Here is a 19172-nt window from a genome sequence, read left to right as displayed (position 1 = left end):
ACTTGCCAGTAAGAGAGTTTCGCATGGGTCATTACCAAGAGGACAATATGACAGACGCACCAGGTTAAACATTGCACCGCTGACTGCGTTCATGTCAAAATAAACATGTGTTACGCACATTTAAATTAATTAACCCGAAAGTACAAGCTTATTATTATTATTGCACAGTTAAAAAAAGTTGGGGGCGTTGTGGCTTCGCTGTTGTGTCCCCTATTTGTTGACAACTACTTTTTATTTCAGTTACAAAGAGTGACATGTTAAAGTTGCACTTTAACAGTCATGCTACCAGAAGGATAGCATGAGACATAACCATAAATTGACCTGACTCACTCACTACGTGCAGGTAGGCCTTCAACGATTAATCAATTATTATTCAATAACTGGATGAATAATTGTTTTTGATAAGCGATTAATCGTTTGTGTTGTTTGCTTGTTTTTGTTTCTGGACAAAACAAAAACATTTGTTGGCATCATCGTTTGCAGGTTTGGGAAATACTGGTCAACATTTTACACATTTCATGGATTAAATAATGGATTCACTGAGAAAAAATGGACAGATTGGATAATGAAAACAACAGTTAGGTGGCTGCAGCCCTATATGACACTAAAACAGGAGGTCACTGAGTGTCCAGTCTGGTCAGGAGGGGCTGATGAAAATCAAAGTGTATGTTTTTATATGGAACAATACAAAGTTTTCTATAAAAACGCATTCATGGTGCAAAATCAATCTGTAAATAATAAAAACAGACATGCATAATAATTACGACTTTATTTTAAATTGAGGGCCGCATGAAATTGATTGGGGGTCCACAAGTGGTCCTCTGCACTAGGTCTCAACTTCCCATGATCCCATCATGATTAACTGGCCCCATGGAAGCTGGGAGAGCAGTTTTAAAGTTTGATGCTTACACCTGTCACACCCTCCAAAATTTCTTCATATATCTTTATTAATTAATTTCCTCCACTAATAAAACAAACATACAGACAGTCATCAGGTGTGCCATATATAGTAGCCTAAATAATCATTTGACACATCTTACTGGTTTAATAAACATAATGTAGTCTACTGTGAAAGTAAAGGACCATTTTTGAAAAACACCATTTCAGATGCTTGCAGCGTCTTGCAGCAACACTATAGGTCTATAGGTTTTAAATGCAGGATGTTCTAGGTCCTGTTACCTAACACCAGTGTGGTGAAATATGGCCCTCTAGTGTTTTAGCCTTCAACTACAAGCTGCCTTCATAAACAGATGATGGACATGAGGTTTAATAGACACATAGATAAAGAAAACAAAAAGCAAATATATGTGAATGTGTCAACTTGTAGTGTAACTGTCAATGTCTATACCGATTTTAAATTAAATAAAACCGTACATTACCTTTGTCAATTTAGGGGGAAATATTAATGCTAAGGTTTTGAGATTTCAGACCTACACAAGATTAATTCCCTTTAATTGGAAAATCTGATTTGACATATGTCCTGTAATACTGTTGAAGAATAAAATAACTGAGTTCTTATGGGGAATTTGCAACGTTTCAGCAACAGCAGTCATGATAGTAACAATTAAAAGTAGTTATTGGTAAGCATGCATTAAACATAAGGAATATACAACATTAATATCTGCTCAAATATTGTTACATTTACAGAACAACAGCTGAAGATGTGGGTCTGCAATTTTCTCTGTACTGCACTGTGCAAACACTGCACACACTGCTGGCAGGGATGACATTATGTGAGTATTATGTTGAGGTTTCTGCCATTTAATAAAGTACTGTCAAGTTATGTCATAATGCAATGTTATTTGAATTTTACAGCTCAAGCTACGTTACATATAGAAAAGCTAATTATTCCTTGGTGGATTGTAAATAATCCACCAAGTGCAGTGAGTTATTCTATAAAACTTCAGAAAAGCAATAAAGAAAACAGTACCGTTACTGTGAGAGTGAGGGAGGTATAGGGGAATTTATGTAAGAATGTACATAATGTTCGCCACCAGGCAACTTTCCAGAGCAGTCTCATATTTCAAGGCACTGGAAACAAAGAAAGAGGAGAGGGAAAAGTTTGTGGCAGCTATGCTGATTATTTTTGGTGTAGGTTGGGTGCCTTTGCAGGGGGTAATCCTTCTGGATCTGTCCCTAAGCCCCCTGAAGGCCACAGTATCCACAGCAGGAATACTTTCTCACTGGGGAGGCAGTGGTGGAGGAAAGGGGTTCCCACAAATTAACAGGAGAATCTACGCACTGAGAGGTAATGAAGAAAACAGATGCTTATGCACATACCTCCTCAGTCTCCACCCCTCTGAAAACCTGCACCCCTGTCCATGTGTTTACACCCTACATGTTTACAGGGCCAACTGCATGAGGGCATGTGTGACACAGAAAGAAAGAGAGAAAGACAGTTGTAGCTCACCATGCTTCTAACCAAAGTGTAATAATGTAAGATCAATAGATGCATAGCAATTTAACAGATATTTATTATTGATATGAATCATATTTGCATAGTCATCATGAAAATGGTATATAGGATGACCTAAGCTATAAAAACACTTCTTGTACTTTATATTGCATATGCTAAGTCATCACTTTTAGTTTCATTAAGTTTATTTTTGTAGCACTTCTTTGTATAGTGGCTTTGGGTTCCTTCAAATATACCAACAAAGTTTTTATTTTTTATTAGAAAAAAATATATACTTCTTCAACTATTTCTTCTTCTTTCAGGGTAAACCACTGGGTGATATCCTGCTCAGTGCACACCCAGGTGTCTTCTTTACTAAGTTTTTTGGGGGACAGCTCCAATACACTTTCCCATTACATCTGCAAAATTATTATAATATATGCTGACAATTACATTTATATATATACATATATATATATATATATATATATCTGTGAAGACTGCAAAGCTCATGACATTTTTGCTTATGCTGAGAAATGACATGGTCCTAGTGTCTCGGTACCAGCTGTGAGGTCCTGAACAGTGACAGGCATGCAAGATCACGCCTCAGATTCGCTGATGTTTGGCTGTGCCCCTGTATGACCAGCCGTCAGGATGAGAGATAGCAAACAGCTGGACAGTCAGGGGCCCGTAGTGAAAGTGGCGTACCCGCTTGCTCTGTCCCAGCTGCCGTAGGACAGAAGAAAGATGAGAAGCGCAGGAGAATTCAATTTCAGCATATATCCCATCACTGCTCCTGGAGTGTCCATGCAGTGCCAGAGGCCACATAATCAGCAGATAAATCAAAATATTTGTCTCCTAAGAATGATTAAGGTAGCGCTGGTATAACAAGGGTTAAAATATTCCAAGAGGAATAATCACAGATCTGTATCCAAACATCCAAACACACTGTCACACTGTGATGTGTGATGAGCAGTGATGTGGGAAACAGGTGAACAGAGACAAGAGAGGTGCTTTGTTCTTCTTCTGGAGGGAAGACATTTGTCCAGTGGGCCACACAGTTAACTAAGGAGAGCTACCGAAGAATGCTTTGAAGTGACACATAAAAATGTGAGACCATGGACAGCAGGAGATTTATGACGATGACTAATTTCCAAATAATCTCTGCTAATCACACAGTTAGTCGGGCTCTTTAAAAATTCCCACCACTGGGCACTTACTGTAAATTATAAATCCAGATCAGTGGGAAAACGGAGGCTTCACAGTTCATTATTTTACATGATTATACTGTATAACCAATTTACAATTCATACATTTTATTGCCATTTGGTGCGACAAGGTTGAACACCCAAAGTTCCCAGTGTAGTCCAAGCAAATGGCACTGAGTAGCATGACCACTAGATGGCACCATTTCCATTTTATGTGAGGTCTTACTTGGCCTTGTGGAGCTACAGGTGCTATTTTTAGGAGGTGCACCATCGCAAACCGTATTCTTTGGTTGCTGCAGCTGTCACATTTATGCTTTCATGCAATATTAAGAAAAGAATAGCTTCTTTGTGAACAGTGAGCAACAACTAGTTAGATAGATAGATAGATAGATAGATAGATAGATAGATAGCAAAGCAGTTTAATATAATACAATTATATGTTCGCTATATGAATAGAGGAAAAAGCACGACTTGTTTCCATGCAAGCCTGTTCTGTTTATGCATTCTGAAAATACTGACCAGATACTCCTGCGGTCAAAGCTGACCTCGTCTCTCTATCACGCAGATGATCAGAGGGACAGCGGAGGCAGACAGGGCACTCAGACTGGCACTGCCTCTGCTCGGCTCAGATTTTACCGCGTCCCCTGTTTCGACCAGCCGAGATTATTTATAGCTCAGTCGTCACGCCGCCGTCCGTCCACCTGCACAATCTCCAACCTGGCGACGCAGCCTCTACAACCCCTCACCCCCCTCTACTAATCAAGGTACAACTTCTCACTCACTCATTTTCCGATTCTTCTTTATGTTGAAAGTTATTCGACGCGATATGTGTACACAATATTTCCTATAAGCCAATTCCTGTAAAAGCGAAACAGTGGCAACAACGGGTTAATAATTAAGTCGTTTAATAAGAGTGTATTAAATGACCCACATAGTAGAAAAAGCAATGCAATTTGAATGCGCGTAAACAGGAACTAGAACATAGAACCGCTGGTAAGGTCAGCGCATTAATACGTCGGTGCTGCGGTCACACAGGTGGTCGCATTGTCCACGACAAATAAAAATATACCACAGACTACGTGATATGAGCAGTTTCGTCTGCCTGTCCCTGCCTTCTACAAAAAGCCTGCAACTATTTATGTATATATATACACATATATATGTGTGTGTATAAATAAATATACATATAAGTATACACATACATATATACATACTGTATACATATATAATAAAATAAATAAAATAGTGTTTGGTCAGAATCAGAGACCCTCTGTCCCCTGCATTAATACTGTACTTTAACTCAACACTTAGATGTATAGTTCTTTACACCTGTATTCCACACTTAAAAGTTAATCTTTTATCTTTACAATGTCTGTGTCTTTGCACTGTGCGTTGCAGAATATTTCATATCCCACGTTCCATGTCATACATTCTGCTACTTCCTGTGTTGTACATAATTTGTTTTTGAATTTATTTAGCTTGCTTGTGTTACAAAACCTCCACACATTTTATTCATTAGATTTTTTTATTTTTTCTGAGAAAAAACTTCACCATTGAGCCTGATATGAGCTGCACACAACTCTCTGTGTTAGTACAGTGGTGTTTAGCTCTCTTTTCTTTTCTATTCTCGTGCTGCACACAGAAAGTGATTTGCACATAGGTTGACCAGATCCCAACACAGAAATGTGGAACAGAGAGCATTGTTATGTGGGACAGTGTGGGCCACTCGTTATCAGTGCCGAGAGTTAGTGTAAAATGTTGATAGATTGTCTATTCACCCAATAAACCCTGGGTAGACTGAATGTATCAATTTAACTACTGTTGATTTATAAAAGCTATGGATTATAAAATATTCAAGCAGTCGAGTAAATAAAAAAAAAAGTCCATTATTTACGTATATTTACGTTATTAAAGTATAACAACACATAACACATCTTGATTGACATCAGACAAGCAGCTCTGCGGTGACAGCCCGCCTCTTTTTTTTACACAGTCAGACGAATACTTTTTCAGAAAAGCATCAGTAGAGTCAAATAAAATGTGGGACATTGTCTCAATATTTTGGATGTAGGACACAGGGTGCAAATGCTGTGCAGTCCCCTGCAAACTGGGACACCTGGTCACCCTATTTGCACATGGCACATGGAGGCAACAGAAACTAGTACAGCGAGACGGCTGCACAAAGGTTCTGACTGAAACACAAAAAAGTTTGACAGGATAATTGTTGCTGCAACAAATGCTCCCTCAGACAGGGCTGATAGTATTGCTTGACAGAGTGAGATTTCAGGTTTAGGAAGCCCAAAATGAAGCAGCTTTAAATATAATATAATTTAAATATAATCGCAATATACACAACCATTTAATTGCCGATTGTATTGTGTGCGTTTATGGTTTCTGAAGACCTTTTTGAATATGAAGCTACTTTCTCTCATTTTTGGTTTGGATACTAAAACTGTCATCACAACATGTCAGAGTGGAGTCGACAGTCAGAGCTTGTCTTACATGCTGGTAACAGATGACACCTCTCTGACTGCACTTGTAATGAGGGTTATTTTATTCTGCTAGTTTGGTTCTTGGCTGTTTTGCTGAACACCCAATCACTCAGACAACAACTTTAAGCAGATGTGTTGCATTTTAAATGATTCACGTGCGATGGCATCGGTGACCAGTGTTTATTCCACAGTCGTCGCATGGCGAGTGCATTTCAGTCGTCTCGGAGCAATGTAATAGGAAAACCCGCAGAACCACAGACCCTCCAGTGTAGACATGACATTCTCACTCAGACAGTGACACGAGAAAAGCACGGCTCAGTCTTGTCATGAAAGCCTGTCACAGCCACTCCAAATGACCCTTCAGCCATCTTTCCATTTCTGAATATTTATCATATTTTTACATTAGACTTGTTCTTGGCAGGTTAATGCTCACAGATGCCTGCACTGCTCAGATGGCTTGAGGGGGCAGGTACCATCTGAGCTGTGTCACAGAGAGAAAGTCATTTTAACAGCACCTTACACTTGGCCTCACACATAATTTCATAGTACCAATGAATGTGTTAATGAGACAAAATGTCTTTGATAGAACAAATCTTGGAAGGCATCTGTGGATTATTCACTGGATTTGATAACTTGTTGTTGAGATATGTTCAGATGTACAACTCGTGAGCAGTGTTCTCAATAGCAGTTTGTCACAGTCCTGCTCTATTATGCATGTTAACCATGGTGACTTATTATAGTTGTAAAATTGTTGTTTGATAGAGTTGTAATATTAACTAGTCTATTGACCTTGCACAATAACCAGCAGAAATGACATAACAAGTGAGAATGAGCTTGTTAATCAAAGTGGAGAGAATACAATTCCTTCTCCCCTTTTTCACAACTAAAGTGATGAAAGTGATGAATTACACTTTGCCACCACGGATTTACTTCCTGTGTTTGTGTGCCGTCCTTGATTGACTGTGACAGTGCGACAGCTGCCCTTGCGTCATTTAGCAGACACTGGTTTCAGTAGAGAAAAAGAATGTTGTGGTGACTGAAAGCAAGTGAATCTTCTGCTTCAGTTTGGCTATTGTCACACAAACACAAATTGTAATTGTTTACATGTGTGTTGTGCGGATTTGCACATTAAATGGGTCTCTGTGTGCAGTTGTGTCATTGTCATATTAAAAGCTACACGGTTGAAGATGTACGGTTTTTAGTTCATGACAATATTTAAATAATAATGTTCTCAATAAGACATCAAGAACACCCACCGCTCAACCGAAGTAAGTTCAGTCTTGTTTGATATTTATGACAGATTTTATAACACATCATTGGTGTGAAATGAATATGACACGGACAGTTTGTTTTTAACATGCACATGCACAGCAGCTATCCAAATATTTTATTCATAAATTTGATTGGTTATAGATTTAATGAGCCATGTATAGAGGAGACGGCTCTTAAAGAATGTAAAGAGTATTATGAAAAAGGTTAATGTTGTACTGACCAGAACTGTACACCTCATGCTTGGTGTTTGATGATTTAATGAGTTTATGGCACTTCTACAGGCAACATACATGCTGTGTTGCAAATACTGTGCAGGAATAAAGCAGTTACAGGCAAGCGGATGATGATAATATTTATTTGTGACATTTTCTGGTACATTAAGGATATTTAGGCCAAATTTAAACTGCTCTTATATAAGCTACATTAAAACTAGCAATGGGAATATAACTTATTATGTTATTATTATTATTATAATATAATAAGTTTTATTTAGTAAATCTTTTGATACTGTGATTCTCTACTTTTTCATTTTGAATCTGTCTTGGTCCACATACTTCTCAGAAAGGGAGAATTAGTGAATAAACACCTTTTGTAATTAGTACACATCAGTCACTGTCAGTCAGCATAATGTGTTTCTTTAGCTGGATTTTCACACTTGGAAATAAGCCCTCTCTCAATCCATCACTCTCTCAATCCATCACTTGCAAAATGACAGATAATAATTATATACTTTCACAAGTGGCTGCAAATACAGAAACACTTAAAAATGCATATGAATGCACACTGAGAAGTGAGAGTGGATTCTTAAATCTCATGAAATGTTTCTCAGCTTCATGTTGGCCATGGTTGTTGACACCCTTAAACTATTTTTTGTGTGGTCTAGGGATCTATTATTGGCTCTGGCTCCAAGTGTTCTCTGTTCCATAGCTAGATGAATTCCCAACATGGCATTAGGTAACCAGGCAACAGTGTACACTCCACTGCTTAGTTATCATTTTCTTTGTACAGTTATGGAGTTTAATAGTAAGTGACTACATGGCAGTCTGCCAAAATTCACCGCTGTGAGCAGAACCTGTAGAGCCTGATGTACGTGAGGCAGCATAGAGGCTAGCGGGCTATATTTGGCTGCAATGTTCCCTTCAAAAAGATGAGTTCTAGCTCTGGATTTGACATTTCTCTTAGACTGGGAAAAAAAAGGGTTTGGGTCAGTGAGTTTTTTGTGGGAGGAGGGGTGTTGTCGATGCTCAGAGGAAGGTGCTGGTCTCTGTTCTGCAGTGGCTGCATGCATTGCGACTGTATGTTCTCTTCGTTGTTGCAGGACAGGAAGCTGTAATGACAGGATGAAATGCGTAATTACATATGTTGAAGCAGTACAGATGCAGAATGATGTCAGAAAAACATCACTATAATACACACAAGCCACACTGTCACATGGTAAACATTCTACATCTACAAGTTCTTTGGTTTTCTATCAAGTTGTGTTTTTCTAGGTTTTATGCTCATTTTACCCTCGAAAAGCTTATACCCTTTAAAGGTAGGGTGGGAGATCATTTTTTAAAATCCTCTTCGCACCCTGATTGTCACTAATTAATGAATGCATCATCACAAAAATAAAGAAAATGTCATTCACCTGTGGAATGGACAGGCCTGTAAAAACACCATCCAATCATATTCAACGCCCCAAATGAATTAATTGAAGCGTGATGCATCGCGTACCCCTCTTCATTTCAACGTTTTACAGTACGGAAAAGACAGCACCAGAGGCTAGCATAAGCTAGCAACTGCCTAGCATAGCTAGAGACAGTTGCAGCAAAGTTACGGCAGAAAAGGTGCCAACAACAGGTGTCGGTCGCAAATGAAACACGTTTTTTGAGAAAGCCACTTGTTAGAAAAAGGCGAGAGTGAACATTGGTGATGTGTTTGAACCCAGAAAGGCCTGCAAAGTGATGCCATGGTGGCTCTGTTTCTAGTGGACAGGTAGGTTCACTTTATGTCTTTGTGATCTTTTAAGAGTATTTGTTGTTTTTCGGCATCACGTTGTCAACCGAACAAGTATCTATAAAAAGTTAGCATTACCGAAAGTTACTTACAAATCTATGTGAAACCATGCTCTTCGCATTCCTGTGATCTGGAGGTGTGGCTTCAGAGGGAAGTCTGAAGAAAGGGACTTGGACTTTTGAATTCAAAACGTTGTTTTTCCAGGATCTCCCACCCTACTGTACCTTTAAGTATCATACCTTTTCAGCAACCTAAAACAAGTGACATAATGGAAATACGTTTTGACAAATACTGACATAACTGTATCTGCTTGATGTTTAGAGAGAACATTCCTTGGAGTGACCTCGTTGTTCTGGCAGGGACATTCTCATGTGAAGACAGTCAGGTAAGATCTGTACATTAGTGTTGGGAACATTATAGACCCATGCTGCTGCTGCTGCTGTGTTTTTACAGTCCACAAGCCTCCGAACTCAGTGATGATGTGCATGACTAGGTGATGTAAGCAATATTATTTATTTTGCCCCTGAGTTCTGTTTTTGGTCAGGCTTTTTCTGGGTGCGCTGTGTGTGTTTTGAGGATAAACAGAAGCATGTGGAGGGGAGTTCTGGCCTTTGTCTCATGGTGTTGTCATGAAAAAGACATGGAAATTAAGTCATGTTCACACCTTTATTTATTTTTGCTGTTCCTTACTACTGGTGGCTCTCCAGTAGAAGCAAGAGTGTGGCTGTAGAGCTGACATTGTGCAGACAAGGTGCCAAAAATTATTCTCTGACTTAAATAAGTTTTTCCTCACACTATCACACTCTCAAGTGTTTGTTTCTCCCACTGCTTATTTGTTTATTTGTTCGTCAACTTTGTTCACTGCAGTTTCACTGCCTCAGATTTGAGCTGTATAAGTTTATTGTATTTCAATTTAACAGTCCAGTGTGTGATAACTAGTGACATCTACTGGTGAGACTGCAGAATGCAACAAACAGACAGGGAACTATGGCTTTTCGCAGACCAGGAAAACAACTTTATTTCCTCTCTTGTGCTTTTCCACTCAGTTTATGCATCAGATCTATGTGGGTGGAGCTGTTTGTCCTTGTTTGCCTTTTAAGCATCCACTTTCACAAAATGCTAAATCAAACCCCTTGCCTTAAGTAATCATTGAAAGCGTATTCTATTTGAAAACCAAATGATTACATTTCAAAGTGTCTGTCAGCACTGATCTGCGTCATAGGAAGTGGCTCCACCATGAGCCTCGTCTGTCAAATTTGTATGGTGAAATCACTGAAGGTGATAAATGAGCTGTGCTTCAGAGTTCTCGGTATGCCCAGTCTGATGGGCTGGTTGTCACTTAACTGACACAGGGTGGGGCCATTTCCCCTGATGGCAGAAACAGACAAACTTCGTACTTCACAGGCCCATTAGTTGTTACTCCATGCCATCCCATCATCCTCCGGGGCCCTGAAGTGGACTGCCGTGCGTCATGCTAAACATCTCTTTGTTGTTAGCTTTCATCTGGAGGTATCTGCCACCTCTATCAGCCCATCCTGTGAGTTATAGGACTGCAGGAGGTCATGGCCGCAACCTCTTCCCACTTGGCGTGAAATGTGCAGAACAAACTGATCCAGGAATTACACACAGATTGGACACACTTGCTGCATATCTAAGAGCAGAGCCCTCATAAAAGTCGCTGTGGCCACATAGGTGTGAAAGGGTTACCAGCCCATCTGTTTCCAAAACAGAACTTTTTTTTTTTGAACCCTCTTTGAGGTGACAACCTTAGAGCATTCTCTAAAATGTCCCGTAGCTTTGAGTGGCACTATCTTGGCCAAGCTGCTGACAAAATTAAAAGTTTCCAAAAAGGTAGGCTTGAAAAGACGTTTTGATGGATGCCTTTAGTGTTTTTTATTCTTTTAATCTTTACTTTGCTCTTATAAAAGTATATGAAAAATGAATCTCAATATTTTGTTCATGTTGTGAAATACATTTAAAAATTGGATTTTTCTTCACACGGAGCAGCATCCGTTTACAGCGTCAGTGAAAAAAAAGAGTTTGATAGCTTTGAGGATATTGTCTCTTAACCGTTTTTGTAATGTGCTGGTAATTTCCACATGTTTTACGAGAGAGAGCTGAAGCTTGTTAGTCCCTGTGTTATTTAAGTGGCTGGACTAAAAAAAAGTCAGTTTGGTCACTGGATCTGAGATGAAAGGCAGAGGGCAGGAACATTGCAGCCACTCCCAAGCACAGTATGGTGGCATCGCTGTGTGAATGTGTGTGCGTGTGTGCGGTAGAGTGTTGGTTTGTCCATTGGAAGTGTCTTGTTTAATATTGTGCTTCTTGGAAGTACCACCAGTGCATTTGCGGCATTTTCTCTTCTTGAGAACAACTTCCTTGGAGTTTGCTCTGAAAAGTTCACAGTAATATTTTAGCATGTCAACATGGCAGTTCTTGATTTCTACATTTCTTGTCCATGTTCTTAATCAACCTGCAGGGTGCACTGTTGCTGAAGGATCCATCAGGGGCTTTACCCCATTGGACACTGTCCCTTAATTACAGGTCCCGCTGCCTTACTGTAGTTAATGCCATGCTTCCATTATTAAACTAAGCTGATGAAACTCACAAATGTGAAGTGGTTGTAGAGACAAAATGGTTGTGAATTGATTTATGATGTTTTAATTGTTACATAATAGAACACAAAAAAAGCCTGCATTTTCATAGGGTGAGACAAGATATTTATATTTTTGTGAAAAAAAACCCAGCAAGTATTTCCTGCACATACCATTGTTTTACCACCAAACAAGTGAGATGACCCATGAACTATTCCTTTGCCTCCCTGGGGACAGAGGAAATAGTGAGTGGTTTAGGTGCTCTCTTAGGAATAACAAAAGTAGAACATAGTCTTAACTATGTTCTTGGGAATTTGTGTAACACAAGCCACAAAGTTCCACTGCATGGGAGCTGATCTGGCTGAATTACTAACTGTGGTTCAGAAAAAAGGGAAACATGTGAACTGGATGCTGTAAGTTCCAGAAACTCAAGGTCACTGCAGCAAAGCATTTAAAAAGCCCCTCCAGGTTTATGCATATGGAGCAGTCCAGACATTAGCATTGTAACGGAGGTTGTGGGTGCACTGTGGGACATTTCCTGGTATGCATTAGCACAAGCCTAATAATCAGAGGAAGAGCTATTTTTCAGAGGCATTGTTGTCTTGTAGACCTTTGAGCCACCACAGGAGGAGAGTGCTGTGACTGTGCTGTGGTCAAGTTTAGAAGTGTTGGCGTAGGTGGAAGTGGCCTGGACAATAAGCTCCAGCCCTCCCTTCCCATAGTAAACTTGATTTCCTGTTGCTCTTATTTTACCGTTAAAATCCATGAATGGAGTTAAGAATTGAAAAGGTCATTGACAAATCTAGAAAGGCATTTGAGCGTGAAGTACAGCCTAATATGAAACAACTATAGGTTTCATTATGTTGCACTGTTGGGATTTTCCTAAGTGTGTTAAACATATTCAGGTCACTGAAGTAAAATCACTCATTCTGCTTTTTCTGTGACTGAAATAAAAATACCGCTATATAACTAACAACAACTTGGAAATCTGTGGTTCTAACAGAAAAGATATACTGTATTTTGCTACCACAGTAAGATCTTAAAGTCACCTGGGAGGGATTGATGCTATGATTATCCTCATACATGGGTTCGTCTAGCAGGATGTGGATTGGAAGGATGCCTCGGAACAGAGAACCTTTGTATTTATTAATCCCTCAGGGATTTTCTAAGGTCAGCTAAGCTTGGCTGGTTTCCATCAATGTCACATGTGTCTGTTTGGGCTAGTGTGTCTGTACGATAGGGACGAGGTGTTTGACTTCTGCAGGCGTTTCAGTGATGTAGGCCAAAGAGTCACTGACGCAATGATTGTGTGTGAATTCATGCAGAAAAGTCCTGCTTCATGTTCATTGGCTGATATGTAAGTAAAATGCCAGCTGATGCTTGGAATGAAGTTCTTAAGACTCCAATCAATGCTGAGCCTTCTTGGTATCATTAGGGGATCAATAGTTCAGCTTCATTTGAGAGAAGGATCCTTAGCAAGGTGACTAAGTCACAAAGTGAGCTCATAATGACTGAATATAAGGTGGAAGTTGTACAACAACAACATGGTCAATTTGATACAGACAGTGAATCAATGGTTTTCAGCACAGATTTGCACATTGATCAGTAAAAACACTGGGAGCTGCCCTCTGTTTCCAGTGGGCTTTTTGTGCCCCACATCTATTTTTAGAAAGCCTATGGCAGCAGATGAAGGCAGGGCATCAGGGACTTATTCAAAGATAGAAAGTAAACTGACCTCAAGGTCAGTGCACAATGACTGGATGCTCTGAAATTGTGTTTTTGCCTTTTTGGAGCCTTGTTTTAGTTCAGACTGTCTCTCACATTTAAGTTAGGTGGAAATGTCGATGTTTTTCTTTTTTTTTTTACCTTGAAAAACATTTGTTGATTCATCCCTTGCTTTGAATAGTACCTTGTTTTTTCTAAACAGAGACAGAGAGGAAACACAAAGCTGTATGGACTCCATCCTGCAAAACTGTGTTGGCTATGTTTCAAGATTAAGTACAAAACATGACTTCCTTTATGCTTTTTCATGTTATTTGATCCAACCTGTTAAGTGCATTCTATATCACCCTGCAAGTCCAACAGGAAATTCCACAGGATGCCAGACAGAATAACCCAATAAAAGCAAGAGCGCCCAAATCATTAGTGGGGAAACACGCTCATATAACACATCCAGATGTACAGGCTAATTGGATTTTACCATCAAATCAACAGCTGTAGTGCCTTTGTGCTTTTATGAGGCTGACTGCAAGGTAAAAGGAAAATGTCCTGTTTGAAGTGACAGAGCATTACCTGTGGCTTTTAGCAGGTAGGATGGCTGAGCTCGAGCATGATGAAGTAAGATGGTAGACATTGAGGTAATTGTTGTGGAGATGTAAATTCCCTCCTGTAACAGGGCTGCCCTCAGTGCTGAGGTGTGGCCACTAGAGATAAGAAGCATGGTTATGTCTGAAGTTGCTGTTAGTATCCCTTCTCTGGGGAAGAAAGTCCCCTCCGCCACACTTCACATCCGCTGCAGTCCTCCTGGGGTGGCATGATGAAACTCTGCATACAGGCAGAGGCAGGAAGAGCGGCTGTATGAAGGAAGGCAGAGAAGTGGATGAAATTAATTTCGTTAAACTAATTCTTCAAATAAGCTATGCCATTCACTCTGTGGTCACTTTATTTTACAATACACCCCTCCCCTCTTTCTCTCTTCCTGACATCACCACCACCACCACATGGGGTTTTGATGCTCAGAGAACACGGAACAACAAAACATGACTGACTCACACCCTCCCACACATGGATCATCTGCTATTAAGGGGAACAAAACATTTTCTAGCCAGATCAAATTAGTTGTAATATCTGTTGCAACACTTAAGTTCAGCTCTCTCCCTTCTCCAGTCGGCCTCCCTGCTGGGTTTCATCATGTACAGTGTGTCACAAGGCAGCAGTGCTCTTGTGATTAAGCCGCAGAACTTTGGGAGTTGATTTGGAACTTGTACAGTAATCGTGGAACTGCGAGTAGAGGAAAAAAACAAGTCTCCAGGTTATGACCACAGTTTCTTGAAATAGAACAGTGAGCGCTGAAGTACCATAGCGGGAAATATCTCTTTGTTATATCACTAGTCCCAATAGATCATTTGAATTGACAAGAGTGAAGTTAACAACAGAACAGTGATGTGCGCATGGATGTGTCTCTGCGTGTATGACTGACATCTTGTGTTCTTTAAAATAGGCTATAATGGCCTTCGATTTATATTTGGAAAGTGCTAGGGGCACTTCACTGCTCTAGCCCACTTGTTCCCTCGTCTGTAATATTCCCCCACTCCACGTCTGTACTGTCACAACATACACACGCGCATGTACACAGACACACACACACACACACAGTTGTCTGAGTTTGATATGAGGGAGGTGACAGTAAGTTGAGCCCTGGACCCGGAGAGCAGAGCAGAGTGGCTCTCCAGCAGGGACGCTGACGTTCACACTTAAATGCTTTAATAGGACTAAAGTAGACAAAGGCTGCCAGTGACGCAGTCAGAGCTATAATGGGCTTGCCACATTGCAGGTTTACTGGACCCTGCCTCTTAGACAGAGTTATTTCCAATTCCATCCAATCCCTCATCAGCCTCAGGAAGCTAGATATAAATAAAAAAAAGTGTAGGTTAATCGCTAGTTACATGTCCCACTTAATGTTTCTGTGTGTTCTAATCTTTTTTTGAGGAGCAGTAGGGCAGGTTGACCAAGGTTACTGGAAACTGAATCCAAATAAATCAGGTTGTTCCCTTCTTCCAAAGACAAATGAAAGGTAAATATAGGAACATATTTTTATAATAATAATACTTTTTATTTAGCGGCGCCTTTCAGCGCTCAAGGACACCGAACAATGAATAAGGAAATGTACAAACAAACAAACAATAAAAACAGGTTAAGCAGGTTAAAGTGCAATTGAGATCACAGAGACAAAAGCCATCTTAAACACATGAGTGTTCTGAATGGATTTGAAAAGTGGAAGTGAATTGATATTTCTTAGTTTGGGTGGTAGAGCGGCTGAAAGCTCTGCTCCCCATGGTGGAGAGATGGGGGCGGCGGGAACAGAGAAGTGGTTGGAGGAGGTTTGCTGGCAGAAATTGAATGAAAGAATTAATGAATGAAGGTTTTGTTTTGAACATGTGAACATAATACAACAAAGAAAGAGAAAAATAAAACAACAGTCCTGAAAAGGAGTAGGAATAAGCATATGCTTTTTTAATCTTAACCCTTCTCCACTATTAATTGAAATTGAATATACTACTGTATATTACATATACTGTCTATTATATACAATATACATGTTTGTATCAGTTTACAATCACACAAACTAAGAAATAAATGACATCCTTTGTCCCCTAATGTGCTTGGGAAATGGAGTCCTCTGTCTGTTACAGTCTGCAGTCTCACCATTAGATGTCAGTAATCATTACACACTGGACCTTTTTGTGAATAAATAAATAAACAGTAATTCATGAAAATAAGTCACGTGATGTTAACGTTATGGCATTACATAACAAAAGCAGGGTCGAGCAGTGTGTAGTTGCTTCCCAGTGTAGTTTAATTGTGGAATTGCAAACAAGCACATGAGCAGGAACAAAGATTCAAGTTTTAGACAGAATGACTTGGTCATGTTGAGTAAATAGGAAATCAGTGGTCATGCTACAGTAAAGTCAGTTTGGTCAAACGTTACTTCTTGGGTTGATCAATTTTACCTCAGTCTATAGGTTGAGGGTCAGCGCTTGCCTCCTCTGACAGACACTGTGGCAGACGGAGCGCTGGGTCTTTAGTCATCATTACCTTGGACTTGAAAGCGTGTTATCTCTCACACCATCTTATCCGTGTTGTATGCCAAAGAGTGACCATTTTACATAGAGAACTGACAACAGAGACAAATCATTTTATAATAATAATAATTTAAATATATATAATCAAGGTAGAAGTATGAAAAAAACATAACATGTCCATAGTCCCTATAATCCGTGTTTTTATAGTGCATGACAAAACATATACTGCGTTATATATCACTCGAGAGTGAGTGGTTTTATGTCTGGGGCGAGCCTGTGAGCTGTGCATTTCCTTCTTGGCTTCTTGGTTGTTGTTGTGATAAAAGAATTGAGGGGTTAAATGTTTGTCCAGCTGAAACAACACAGTAAAACTCCTTCTCCGTCTCTCTGTTGCCCAGTCGTCAGAGCTTGGGACCTAAAAATAGCCGCGCTGGCTCCACGCCCCTGGCTGGGGGACAGGTCAAATTATGAAGGAAGATGAAAAATTTAAAGGCACAGGCTGCTTGGCCACAAACCCACGCCTACGTCAGTGGTCGGATTGAACAGTTGACTTGACTTTTTTGGGCTGGAGTCAGATTTGAGTCAATATGGATGTTGGCCAGTACAGGATTTAACATGTATTGAAAAAGTCTTACTATCTCTGCAATGTGTGTTTTTGTGTTTGTTATTTCTCCTGTCCACCAAAAGGGTGTATCAAGGAAATGGAATGTGTAATCCTGCAGTGGCACTCTTGACACAGTTTGAGAGGTTTATGTAATTGTGATAATGCTGTTATGGCATCTTACAGTTGGCCTCCTTGGCTAGCTAGCTGAAAGCATGCTTCCTGAGAAGCAGCACTACCCTGGATACACACTGAACCCTACACATACGAACACTGGGCTAATGCAGCGAGGTTACGCTTAAATGAGCACAGTGTTCCTCTGGTGTCTCATATGACTCGACGTGTCATGTCACATTTTTACCCTTTTTTTTTTTTTTTTTTTAAATACACAATTGTAATTTCTATTTGCCCCCAAATAACAAAAACACGGTGTGTCCATATTTTGTGAATCACATAAAAGACGACCACCATTTCATGCTGCCGAATATGAGACTCTCCCACTACATCAAGGCAAGAATTGATCATTCTAGCCATGTACCTGAGAGAACAAGATGAAGACAGAAATAGAGTGAGTGAGGGAGACTGGTTGAATAAATCAGAAAAATGAGAGATGGAGGAATCAAGCCTCCATCTGCAGAGAGAGAGTCAGGAGGCATGCCTTCTGGCAGGAGCTGAAGAAGACAGCTGTGTTTGGTGTGATATTTTTAAACACATCAATGTTGCTCCAATCCCCATGCCTCGCCTGACCTATTTTTAGCCAGGGCTGGCCATTGTTCTATTTCTGTCACCTGTGGGCCACGCAGTTGTTGATTCACATGCAAATTAAGCCTGCTCCCTCCCCGGCTTGCATTACTGCCTCAGCGAGGTGCTCAGTACATGGTACACGGCTTTCGTAGCAACCCAGCTTTACATTTTCCTCAGTCTCAGCTCAGGCACTTTGCAGAGAAGAAGAAAGAAAAAAAACGACTCGGACTGGAAAGAAATAGGAAGAGAGGCAGATTAGAAAGAAAAATAGTGGGTCTCTTCTCCAAACACTGTGTTTAGTGTTTGAACCAGATTAAGGCAGGGCACCGGGAGCTTGCAGAGACAGAGAGTGTGCAGTTTGTGTTTTTGCTCTACAGTGAGAGTGGTTTCTCAGAGGAGGAGGCAGAGGAAGCGAGAGAGTTGCCTGTTGTCGTGGTCTCTCCCCTGAGTGGCTGAGGGGTGGCTCTTGGTGACAGGAAACACAAGGCTGGCGATGAGACCTGACCGCTGAGTGGAGTATGCTGCAGACGATTTACGAGGGCGAGTCAAGTTTCTCCACAACAGAAGGGCACGTTGGACACCAGCAGCAGCCCACCCAGAGCAAGATGCACAACGTGAACAACTCAGGTGATCACACAGACCGGTGTTTCTACTCCTCTTGAGGAATCTTAGTATTTTACCCGTCTTTTCCCCCCCTCTTCTTTGCATTCCTGCCCCTGCCTTTTCTCCTTTTGCTGAATCTGTTCCCACTTCTCTGCTATCTCACATCCTCTGTGAGTCTCACACACACACACACGTTCACTCTCTATCACTCTCGCTCTCCCTCTCTCTCTCTCTCGCATACTCTCAACTCTTTGCGCTCAGCTGGTCTCTCATTCTGTGTGAAAAGAGAACTCAAACCTTCTCAGCACAGCAGCGTGGTAGGATCAGGCACTTCTTCCTGAATCAAGGTATTTACTCTTGTGTTTCTCAGATGAGTAGTCACTTGAATTTGTGCTAACAAACGTCTTGTGATGAGTTCAAACCGCCTGTGTCTATTCAGCATGCAGAAGAGTGCTATTTTTAT

At 40.4% G+C, this 19172-nt stretch overlaps 1 protein-coding gene across 5 annotated transcripts in view; it reads left to right on the top strand.

Moving 5' to 3' along the window:
* The first annotated feature begins 4035 nt into the window (after positions 1-4035).
* The window catches only part of hdac9b (histone deacetylase 9b), a 35330-nt gene continuing 20193 nt past the window's right edge, over positions 4036-19172 (top strand). Inside the window, exons 1-3 of one of the 5 annotated variants that reach the window (XM_044033773.1) lie at positions 4036-4367; positions 9687-9750; positions 18484-18733. In XM_044033773.1, coding sequence (XP_043889708.1) covers positions 18625-18733 — 109 coding nt within the window. In that variant the 5' untranslated portion in view covers positions 4036-4367; positions 9687-9750; positions 18484-18624. Of the gene's footprint in view, positions 4368-9686; positions 9751-18107; positions 18734-18936; positions 19057-19172 lie in introns of those variants that run through there. The other 4 variants (XM_044033774.1, XM_044033776.1, XM_044033772.1 and 1 more) reach the window with 4 other exon arrangements.

This window comes from Solea senegalensis, linkage group LG9 (assembly GCF_019176455.1).
Source record: "Solea senegalensis isolate Sse05_10M linkage group LG9, IFAPA_SoseM_1, whole genome shotgun sequence".
NCBI classification, from domain to species: domain Eukaryota; kingdom Metazoa; phylum Chordata; class Actinopteri; order Pleuronectiformes; family Soleidae; genus Solea; species Solea senegalensis.
This window is presented reverse-complemented; position numbering and strand designations above follow the sequence as displayed.